Raw genomic sequence first — 12704 nt, forward strand, 5'->3', positions numbered from 1 at the left:
CAAACCTAACTTAAGACGAAAAATAAATAAAGAGAATAATACTATTTTAGTAGATATACTTGGTCAAGCAAATCTTGTCAGTTGAAAAAGGCGCGAATATCAAATTTTCTATGGGACGATAACCCCTCGCGCCTAAATTTTTTAAATTTGTCGCCTTTTTCTACTGACAAGATTTGCTTAACCAAGTATATTATTCCAGTGAGTAAGTTTTGTAAGACATGCTAACCAGAAATGTCGCATTATACATACTTAATTAATTCAACCAAAAATGTTTATGTACATGGATTTTACCAATGTCGATTATATGCTACTAGATTTATTATTTTGTTATCGACACCTATGATACGCTCTGGATGTTTATGACAGCACTATTGTTTGTCTATGGTAAATATGTTGCCGTTATTGAACCTATTTACCCATAATCGGGTAAATTAAGGCACATACGTCTGATTTTGCTTGTTTAAAAAAAGCAGTCTGTGTAAATATATTATAAAATGTAATTTTTAAAAGGTTAAACGACATCAAACTGTCCGTATAGAGTACATTGTATTATTTGCATTACACTCCGATCATATTTTTTGTTTATCAAGAACCTAGCTTGCGGTAATTTTAAGTAAAAAATTAGTTATAACCGTATTTAAAAAAAATGTTGCGTCTTTTGATCGATGATTTTTTAATATTTGATTTCAATATTTTATTTTATTCGTTCAATTCCGGGTAAATTATTCTGGCTGCTGGCAACATTGTTAATATCTCCCCGCCTGTCACATATGATCGCCGGACGGACACCCCTCCAATCGTTTGAAAGCACAACCACTCGACTTTGCTTTGGATGTGGGCGATACCAAAACACAACGTACCTCATGTTCGCGTGCTTATTTACAATATTCGAAAACACTGACTGAAATCTAAGTGCTTACATTATTTATTAGCAGACAATAGTGTTCTGTGAATAACAGTGACATTCGGTGAAAATATCAGATTGGATTGTGTTTAAAAATTGATATTATTGGATTTTCGTGAAAATGACGGCCTCTACGATGATTGAACTGGAATCCTGGATTATCTACCAGTGTGTCCTGAACGAGTGCCATGTGTCTAGCTGTAAGTACCTATTATTTAAAATTGTATTTAGAAAAACATACTCGGCTCCTCGACACTTGCTAAAATCTGGAGAAATTTTTCGTAGTAGGTAGGTACCTAAACTTATTTTATTTTAATACGTGTATTGGGGAAAATAGCGGTTTTTTTAAATATTTCCGCAGTACATGCATAATAGATTAATTTGGAATACCTATATAATTAGCAAAGACAACTATCTTAGCTCAAGAACAAACGAAAGATACAAAGTTTACTTTTGAGCAAATAAATAATAACATTATTTAATTACATCCAATTAAATGTAAACAAAGCAAAGGTTGATCCGATGATAGGTATAGGATAGGTACCTACCTAAGTTTCCCTAGTTACAAAAATAATACAACTATATAGGTAGGTAGGAAGGTTTGGGTTCATTTAATTCCGAATACCTTTGATTTAAATTTTTCGTATTCCATAAATCACCCATAATTTACCGCAATTACCCGACAATTCGAATCTACCCCAACCTTAAATAATTTTTATTTTTAAAATTTAAGACGACATTGATGACACCTCTTAAAAATACGTTTAAATCCGTTAAGCCGTTAGGACTAATGGACGCGCCGCGCCGAGAAAATATTCATACGTTTACGTACAATCACCTGCAATAATATGTTACACAACGATCTTATTTGTAGAGCCATAAAAGCGTGTCACATATTTTTGCGGCGTTCGAAGAGTATACATATTATTGCAGGTGACTGTACCTACCTAATTGTATGATTAATAGTTTGGTAGGAATGTGGACGGAATTTTCCAATCAGTGCATTACTTACTTATTTACTGAACGCAAGTGAACATTTTTGCACAATAACTGGACGCACTTTACTTCATTTGTGTAGCAATTTATATAGGTACAGTCAGCAGTCGAAATCGAATCTTAATGGGTAGGTACAGTCACCTGCAATAATATGTATACTCTTCGAACGGGGCTATTCATAAATTACGTCATTTCAAATTAGGGAGGGGGGGTCTGGACATCGGATGATGGTAGCATGACGTAGGAGGAAACGGGGTCATTCGAAGCATGATTTTTGGATGATTTTAGGGGGGGGGGGGGTTAAAAATCGTCAAAAATCGATGACGTAATTTATGGACAGCCCCAAGACCGCGAAAATATGTGACACGCTCTTATGGCTCTACAAATAAGATCGTTTCAGATATTTCTGCGGCCTTCGTTGTGTAACATATTATTGCAGGTGACTGTACCTACCCTGCTTGTATTCCTGTGAATTTCAAAAGTGGGATGCAATGCACCTGGCGAATATCTAGTACCTACCTAAACTACGTAGGCATTTTCTGGTGTCCGACCGAATTCCGATATTTTGCCGAAACCGAAGGTTCGATTTTGCTCTACCAACCAAAACCAAACCAAAACTGCCCGAACTGCCAAAACTGCCCGAATAATTTGAACTTTTTAGCCGATCGAATCTGAGGGCCTACTGCAAACCACGTTCGACGTGTTACTTCCCTGTCACACTTACGTACGATTTTACAAGTGTGACAGAGAGGTAACACGTGGAACGTAGTTCGCGGCAGGCCCTCTGAAACCTAAACTTAGGTCGGACACTACCGAAAATACACTTTCGGCGCGGCAGAAAAGTTCTACAGGTTTTTCCGAGACCGAACCTTTGGGCGAAACATTAATTTTATGCTGGGACCTTCCGAAACTGAAACCGACACTTTTCGGTCAGAAAAGACTAGTATTATGCTTTCGCGCGAAAAATATCGCGGTTTTCCTCTAAAGTTACGTGACGCAAGCTCAAATGTACAGATGTAGTGCATAATTGTTTTCAATCAATCAATCAATCAAGCATTTTATTCGTGATAAACCATACCACATTACTCCATTACTCCATCCATTCCATTACTTCCATTACTTTCTCGGAAACGTTCGTATTTGTCATGCTACTTCAGTCAACCTCAGTACTGAATTTTAATAATTAGTTTTAAATTAACATTATATACCAATTGACATTTTTGACATAAACTGTAAGCACCTAACATTTTTTTAAGCATGAATATTTAATTTTATTATTTTTAGTGACATATAATTTGATAATTTGCTATTGACGTTAGTAAAAATTATATAATGTTTACAACTATTTATTAATTTAAAATGAAATAAGATATTGTTAATGGTACCTACATACATACAAACTCAATCCTTAGATTTAAGAATATTGCCGTGCCCTACCAGGGCCCATGTGAAACATCTTTGTATTACCTATGTAACACCTGTGTACTTACCATGGATGCAATAAATATATGATATGATATGATATGATATGATACTTTTTGTACCGAGAGTCCGAGACCGACTGAAATAGCATAACACGTTTTCGTTTCCGTGGAAACACGATGGAAAATAATTATGCACTACATCTCTACGCACTTGTTCAAAACAGCTGCAATAGTAGCGGATGACATTACGCGTCAAAGCTAGACCTTATCGCCTAGTAATAAGGTGTACGCAATGTCAATCAACATGGACGATGGTACGAAGAACTCTTCTCGCTCTCACGCATAACTGCGTCTCTTTCACTCCAGTTCAACAGTCCCTCAATTAAGTTAATGGTTTCTTCTTAATAATCATAAGCCCACATGTTGGTATTTGTCTGTTCAACGTTAATGAAGCAAAACGGTATCAGGCGTGGCTCTTATCATGTTTTTTTTTTGTGTTTGTATACATACAATTAATGTTCCCATTTATCTTGAAGCTTGTCCATTTTGGTTTTAAATAGTTTTAATACATTTTATGAAACAATCTTACACAAATCTTATGGCTCCTCTATCATTTATGCGTTAGAGGGAGCAAGTGATATTGCTATCTCATTCTACCGCATGGCTGCGTCCCTTGGAGTGGCCGGCGCTGGCCCATCGTGTAGAGGAGCCATTAAACAAATGTTACACAAGTCCCATAGTAATCGCAATAAGGCTTGTGAATTACAAACAAACTTGGCCACTTGCACCATTCACTAACCCGGGGTTAACCGGTTAAACCTGGAGTTACCATGGTTACCAGTACAACTTGACACTGGGTCAACGGTTTAACTGGTTAACCCCGGGTTAGTGGGATGGTGCAAGGGCGCTTATATTATATATTAAGTACTTTTGAAAGGCTTCCTTAATAAATTCTGAATAACTTTTCGTAGAATTTCAACTTTCCCTTATTACAAATTCATGATAAATTGGCCGTTCGTCGACCCCATGAGGATAACACATTTTAGGCGAAATTCCCGGAATATACTGCAAAAGTTATGACATTTCGCTGAAATGAATGTTCTTCCGCGTTCCGCTGAAGGAAAATCAGCTTACACAGATTTATATTAGAGGCCATTTGATTCTGAAGGTATTACGAATGAATGTGGAGGGAAGTAACGGGAGAGGAAAACCGTGGATGGACTGTGTGAGAGATGATATGAAACGAACGCAAGTGAATGATGAGATGACGGGCGAGGGAGAGGTATGGAAGTAAAAGACATGCTGCGCCGACCCCAAGTGAATGGGATAAGGGCAAGCGAATGATGGAGTCTACAATGGAGTAACTAAAGGACTACTATAGTCTGTATCTTTCGGTATTTAAATAAAAGTAAACAAACAATTTGTAAATTTTCGGGTAGTTATAACATTCATTGGGTAATTAATCAACCAAATACAAAACTGTCTGGATCAGTCACTGAACGACCTGACTTTAACCTACATTATTCGATCATGTAATGTTTTCATCTACCCTCAACTGGCTTAATAAGGAGCCATTTGAGGGTAGATCTTGTTTATTTATTTCAATACCTAAAGACACAGAGTATAAGAATCTATCTATAAATTGAACTAAATGTCATTTACTAAAAAAAATGACCAACCCCTCCAGTGGCCGAAGCCTGAATCGAACCAATGGCCTATTAGTGTAGTATAGTAAACGAAGCAAGTTGTTGTATGGAGACCCATGCATTAATTCCTCAGTCGATGAAATTTTGCTTGGTTATTGTATAGTATGAGACGAAACTAACATTATAAATATCCAAAAAAAAACCGGCCAAGTGCGAGTCTGACTCGCGTTTCTAGGGTTCCGTACATAATTCCGACTCACGCTTGACTGCACATTTCTAATAGGTTTTCCTGTCATCTATAGGTAAAGAACTATTTTGTGTATTTTTTTCAAAATTTTAGACCCAGTAGTTTCGGAGATACAGGGGGAATGGTCATTTTTTGGCTATTTGTATTTTCTTAAATAACTTCGAACCTATGTATTTTTAAATTATACAAAAAATATGTCCATCTTTGGGTTACTAATTTACATATGTGTACCAAATTTCAACTTAATTGGTCCAGTAGTTTCCGAGAAAATAGGCTGTGACAAACAGACAGACAGACCCACGAGTGATCCTATAAGGGTTCTTTTTTTTCGTTTTGAGGTACGGAACCCTAAAAACACTCCTAAGTTAGGTATTTATACGTAAACATACAAAGCTGTTTATTTATTTAACCGAGTAATTCCTCCGTCCGAAATTTTTTTACCAAATAAGTTATTGGTATTTCTGCTGGGATTTTTTTTATTGTTATGTCATATATTGTTGCAATACGTTACATGAATATTTCCGGTGGAGACGAAAGTTTGAACGGAGCATTTTTCCGTAAAAAGATATTAACGATTTAAGACTTTAGGTATTTACTTAAATACTATTACTATTATTCTTTGGATATTTATACAATACTTTTTATTTATTGATACTTTATCATACTGTAAAGTTTTTTCTGGCTGAGGAATTACTGCGGGGTCCACTACCTTTATTTACTACATTATATAGCCTATAGTATATGAATAAGGGCGTTAGCCGAATACACCGGTTCAATTATTTCAGTTTAAGTAATTTATATAGTGGATTTAATAAAAAAAAAAATAGTTTCCTAGTTGCTTCGCTTAGCAATTTCTGCTGTTGATTGTACTTAATTTTAGACGCGCAGCTAAAATAGTGAAACCGCGTTAATTTAGAATTTGCGCCCAGAACATTTTGAATCTGGATATAGAATTAATAAGAAAAGTTTCTTAAAGGTCGAGAACCTCTACTTTCACAAGTTTCTAGCGCGAAAAGTTTATGGACTCATTAATATCAAAGTATTTCTAATGGATATTCGGTTAAAATTTATAAATTGTTTGTCACTTTTGACACTGACAGATGACAGATGTAATTTATAATTTTCAAATTATCATCATTGCTTGTGGAAGTGGAACTAACTAGACACGATACTGAAAGATTGCCTATCGTAAATGATGTTGCATTTTAAATGTTTCTTTTTAGGGTTCCGTACCCAAAGGGTAAAAACGGGACCCTATTACTAAGACTCCACTCTCCGTCAGTTTGTCATCAGGCTGTATCTCATGAACCATGGTAGCTAGACAGTTGAAATTTTCACAGATGATGTATTTCTGTTACCGCTATAACAACAAATACTAAAAAGTACGGAACCCTCGGTGGGCGAGTCTGACTAGCACTTGTCCGGTTGTCTATCGTATGATTACATCGAATTAAAGCATATTTATAGCAGCTTAAAGAATAAAAGCCGTTAAAGGAACCTTGGGCCGAGGTCGCGTCCTTCGGCGCGTGCCAATCGATTCCACCTTAAATCTGGCATCTGGCCCTGAATTCCCTGCTTACTAAACCACAGCCAGCATAACTGGGTCTCTAGACCTGTGACAACTGTGCGTGCTTAGTGATTAAGCTTATACTGGTTTTCTAGAGGCATCGTCTTCATTCCTTTTTTGAATGTTAGGGAAATGCGTTGACGCGTGCCACCTGATCCGGGGGAAGGGATGCCCGACTAACTAGTGGTAGCACTATCGTCTAAAGCCACCAACGAATGACGACTCCGCCTTGTAGGGTTTCAGTGATCGAAGAATTTACGTGTTCAGTTTTTGATCACATGAAGAGCCGTGGTTTGCCGACCCCTGTCCTAGGGTAGACGTTACTCTACACTCTACAGTCTACAGTGATTTGCAAAAAATTAGGTATTTTTATAAAGCCTTTTATGCTGCCGTTTTCTAAAGCTACTGCTTTGCCTTTGAACATGTTTAGTTGTTTACTTTATATTAAGCACATTGTTGTTATTGTTAATGAGTTCTCTTGTGTCAGGGGTTAAGAATCTTAGGTCGTTCATGCAGCGTTTATTGAACTCGTATTTCTAATTTGGTGAATTTTTAATGGCGGTTTGAAAATGTGATGTCTACCCCAAACTTTTTCATACACTGTTCGTCGGGTAGTTGCACAAATCTCTGTTTTGACATTTTGCTGGGACATCAGTTAGCCGCGACCACGACCAGTGAAACCTGTGTCGAAACGTGGCTAAATAAAGGTAATAAAATAAATTCACGATAGACCCGTCTATAAATGTGAGTTGATATGTGTTCAAAACGCGAAAGGTTTAAATATTATAACACTGTTAACTAACCATCGGTAGCTGTTACATCTTTGCAATAATGAGTCTAAATAGCTGAGTCGAGTCTTGTTCATTAGGGCTTCAAAGACTCAAACCTTTACCACCACTAACTCACAGTACCCAATTCCACTCCTCGGAACCAACAAATGTTCTATCATTGCTACATTTCCAATTCATTCCGAAGTGTTTGCCCCTTCGGTCTAAGATTGGGGCTTGTCGGAACAGACAGACATTCTGAATTCAGTCGGTGTAAGTAATGAAGGAATCCCAATATGGCCGCGTGAATACACAGATTAAAAAAGAAATTAAATATGATACGATTCAAATACGAAAATATACGGAATTGATAAGGTCAAACGTCTATTTGCACGATATCAATTTAATATTTACTTAATTTACTCAATAAACAGTAGAATGTAAGTAAATATCAACAGTAAGGTCAATGTGGAGAAGATTGGAATATACAATTTATTGCAGGGAAGCTCGTCGTAGGACAAGAACTGTCGCATTTGTACGTACGTCGCTCAGATCAGACATTCTGATGAAAGTGACGAAGAACATCATTCCTTCTGTTCTACCAACCTTCTGCAAGTGTACAAACGCAAGAGTTAAAATCGACGAAAGAGCTTCTAGATCTAGACGGTCTTCTCTTATAGACGGTCTTCACCACATTGATCTTATGTAAAATATTACAGCACCACAAACGTTCATTTTCGGCGGTTTTAAATAAATTACCATTTTTGATAAACTAGGAAGCCGCATTTGTGATTGTGACTCCGGTTAGCCGCTGCATAGAGAATTTGTTTAGTAGCATAACTGTTTTCGTATTATGTAATCTGTGATGAAGGGTTAGGATCACGTTTATTAAAACACGTTGGTATTATATAACGTGCTTACCTGCTTATTGAAGCTTGCGCAGAAACCAAAATCTTTAAATATGTGTCATCGTCGTCTTCCTTGCGTTATCCCGGCATTCTGCCACGCCTCATGGGAGCCTGGGGTCCGCTTGGCAACTAATTCCGAGAATTGGCGTAGGGAGTTTTTACGGAAGCGACTCCCATCTGACCTTCCACGACTCCCATCTGACCTTCCAATCTTTAAATATGTGTATGATAAAATAAAGTCGGGTGATGGCGGATAACACCTATAATGGCTCCTCTACACGTTGGGCCAGCGCCGGCCACTCCAAGGGACGCAGCCATGCGGTAGAATGAGATAGCAATATCACTTGCTCCCTCTAACGCATAAATGCGTCCCTTGGAGTGGCCGGCGCTGGCCCATCGTGTAGAGGAGCCATAACAGTCGATGACCAACCTGACGTAAGATGTAAGAAGCGTGTGCCCCAGTTCGGCCACAATCATAACCACTTGATAAATTGATTCGATAACATCGTTACGGCAATGATCCTATGATCGTCTGGAGTGTCTGGACTCTATCACGCCGTACCATACTATTGAAGTATTATCTAAGAGCATTAGTAATAGTATATAAAGGTCGAGAAATAAGGTTGCCGAGTGGGATTTACGGACGAGAGATGCGAGGCCGTTCAGTAACACAAGGCAGGCATCATTTCTGGCTGATGTGTGTATCAAAAATAACATATAACGGCTTACCAACCAATAACAACCAATAACAGTTTTGAATGATTCACGGTTAATCATGGTTACAGCGGTACTGATAATTCCGCTACTCGATGCTAGATGTCGACTGCGAAAATAATAGTCGTTTTGGTACTAAAACTGATGTATGGAGTGAGCACTCTATGTATTTTTTTCTCTATGGTCAAACAAAGGCATCAGGGTACTGTATACATATGTATGGACGTAAGACCGCTGCAAAATATTTTTATTATTAAAAGCACTCCTCCCCCAGGATGCCATTGGAATGTGCGATATGTGGAAGGCCAAGGCCAGTGTTTGGTATAACGAGTTCGTAATATATCGTGGCCTTACATTCCTCGTTACGGGGGTCGGTACGGTACCATTGACCGGGGTGACTTTCAAATGCAGGGGCGACTTTAAAATTCTAGTTTTTAAGCCATAATATTTATTTATTTATTTAAACTTTATTGCACAAAGTATATACAAAAATGTACAAATGGCGGACTTAATGCCAAATGGCATTCTCTACCAGTCAACCATAGGGCCAAACAGACATCTACAATTGGTGCAGAGAGAGAAATATACCTATTCAGTGAATATAAAAAAAGCAAACTATACATATAAACTACATAAATAAATAAAATATATATAAACTACTACATATTTATACAATACATACTATAAATATAATAATGATGGATATTATTCGAACTCTTGTTTTAGCAAATGCTTACGCAACAACCGCTTAAAAGAAAACTTACTTGGAGCTTGTCTAATATTTAGAGGGAGTGAATTCCAAAGACGACTAGCCTGGACGGCGAAAGAATTAGTCATAAAACCAGTACGGTGAGAAGGTATGGTCAGTTTGAGAACGCGGGAGGTACGCAGCTCACATCCTGGACGAGGAGTATCGAAGACGAATTTACTTTTGAGATATCCAGGAGCAGAAGGCTCAAACAGGATCGAAAATAGGATACAAAGGATCCGAAAGGACCTACGACGACGGATGGAGAGCCAGTTGAGCTGCCGGCGGTAAAAGGAGACATGATCGTATTTACGAAGTCCAAATATAAATCTAATACAGTTATTGAGTAGACGGTCTAGTTTATTGAGTGATTCCTGAGTGGCATTAGTAGTACACACATCCCCGTAATCAATTATTGGTAACACTAAGGACTGCACTAACATTTTTTTCGTGCTTACAGGCAGAAAGTTTTTAAATTTATATAGAGTTCTAAGTGTACCTGTGACCTTCCGACTTGTCTCCGAGAGCTGACCAGACCAGGAAAGGTTGGAATCTAAAACTAATCCGAGATTCTTAACCCGACTGCTCACCGGAATTACAGTATCCTCAAAAAGGATCGGAGCAACAGGTACTGTACTCAACCTAGACATTTGCCACTGGCTACCTAAAATTATGGCTTGGCATTTAGCTGGATTTACACAAATGCCAAAGCTAGCAGACCACTCGGCGATGTAATCCAAGTCAGCATTTATTGATGAGATAGCCGTGTTTATATCTTCCACGTCAACTTGCGCGTACAGCTGAAGATCGTCTGCGTACAAATGGTAAGAGCATCGAATCTTGGCGGTAATAAGATTAATAAAAATTGAAAAGAGAAAAGGAGAGAGAATACCGCCTTGAGGTACTCCAGTACTCAGTTCAGACCAATCAGATAACGAGCGGCTGACACGGACTGCCTGGGCTCTATCGGAAAGATATGAAAAGAACCACTTTGTGGCATCTGAAGAAACCTGCAAATGAGTAAGAGTAGCCAAAAGTAGGTCATGGTCTACGGCATTAAAGGCGTTGGAGAAATCTATCAGCACTAACACCGTAACTTTGGAAGATTCCATACCGAGTCTTATGTCCTCTGTAACTTTAAGTAGAGCGGTGGTGGTGCTGTGTCCAGACCGGAAACCAGACTGCAGCGGTGAAAGGAGACTGTTGCTATGAACAAAGTGTGAGATCTGTTTGTGGGCCGCGGCCTCCAGTATTTTGGACAGAAACGGGAGAATAGATATGGGACGAAAGTGGCTAAGTGAGCTCGGATTATTAATTTTGGGGAGTGGGATGACAAACGCCTTACGCCAGCATGATGGGAAAACGCCAGTGAGTAGAGAAGTATTGACTATGTGAGCAATAACTGGCAAGACGCTGTCCAGAATGTGAATAATCATAAGACGACTGACATTATCATGGCCAACGGCCTTAGATTTAATTGATACTATAATTTTGCGGATTTCTTCAATGGCGACAGGAGAAAAAGTAAAAGGAACGATATCTGGAGAAGTAAAAGAGGCAATGAGAGATAAAGTTTTGAATTTAATTAATGGATTGAGAGTTGATGTTTTAGAAAAATGCGAATTTAACTGGTTTAATGTAAAAGAAGAAGAATCTATACCAGGTTTACCTTTACCAATGCCAAGCGATCTCAAAAATTTCCAGGTGTCAGCAAGGGATGAGTTCAAGACATTTTCGTGGATATGCCGACGCTTTGCTGCCCTTACCGTTTGGTTACAGCGGTTTCTAGCAGCTTTAAAAAGACCCCAGTTACCCTCACTCCGATCCTTCTTGTATTTACGAAACGCTTTATCCCGTTTAGCCATCGCCATCCGAACATCCCTTGTGATCCAAGGAGCAGGCGGTCGCCTCAGTCTCACTGCGCGAACCGGCGCGTGTGCATCAAATAACTTTAAGAGAGAGGAGTTAAAATTGGCTACTTTCTCATCTACAGTTGATATAATATATATTTATGCGAGATTTTTTACAGTAGGTGAATATGAATATATGTGACGTCCCACGGTCAAAGGTACCTTATGGCGGGTATGGAGTTATGCATACCCCAGTAATCTACAATAAATAAGCTATCGATAACACAAAAGATCAACCTTCTAGGTTGCGTAGTTACAGAGATATGATTTTTTGAAAATAATGTTGTGAAATTAGCAACTTTACGATAGAGAAGTTTTAAGTTTAGCCGCCTAAAAAACTATGTTCCTGAAGTAAGTTACATAGTTGACTACAAATAATAATACCTTATATATCTGAGATTAAAAAAATATTGCGACTTGTTCTGTAATGCAAATAGAAACTTTTGATATCGACTGATTTATGTGTATACTAACCAATCTCTTGAAAATAAAGTTTTATTTCATTTTCACGATTGATTGCAATGAGCTCTCAAGATTTAAATTTTATCTATTAGAAAACGACACTGACAGACAGTTTAAGCAAAAAACAATACCGATTTAGAGGTGAAAATGTATTTTCTGACTTTTTCATATAAAATCACAAAATTCAATATTTTTACTTTTAATGTGACACACAATCAATTTTTCTGAGCACATATGAAAGAAATTCTGTCATTCAAATGAAATAAATCCTAAAACCCCAACTAAATACTATATTTAACCCCTTATGCCACTTTAAACTTACATAACAATAACAGTATTTGCTCCATACATTTACGAAAAGGTACCTTATGGAAATAAATCTAATAATACATCACTACAAAATATCAATCA

At 37.8% G+C, this 12704-nt stretch overlaps 1 protein-coding gene across 1 annotated transcript in view; it reads left to right on the forward strand.

Moving 5' to 3' along the window:
* Positions 1-744: 744 nt before the first annotated feature.
* LOC134798944 (tumor necrosis factor alpha-induced protein 8-like protein) overlaps positions 745-12704 on the forward strand; it is an 82560-nt gene continuing 70600 nt past the window's right edge. The window contains exon 1 of the mRNA XM_063771377.1: positions 745-1104. Within this exon, the coding sequence (XP_063627447.1) occupies positions 1026-1104 (79 nt within the window). The 5' untranslated portion in view covers positions 745-1025. The remainder of the gene's footprint in view (positions 1105-12704) is intronic.

Source organism: Cydia splendana, chromosome 17, assembly GCF_910591565.1.
Source record: "Cydia splendana chromosome 17, ilCydSple1.2, whole genome shotgun sequence".
NCBI classification, from domain to species: domain Eukaryota; kingdom Metazoa; phylum Arthropoda; class Insecta; order Lepidoptera; family Tortricidae; genus Cydia; species Cydia splendana.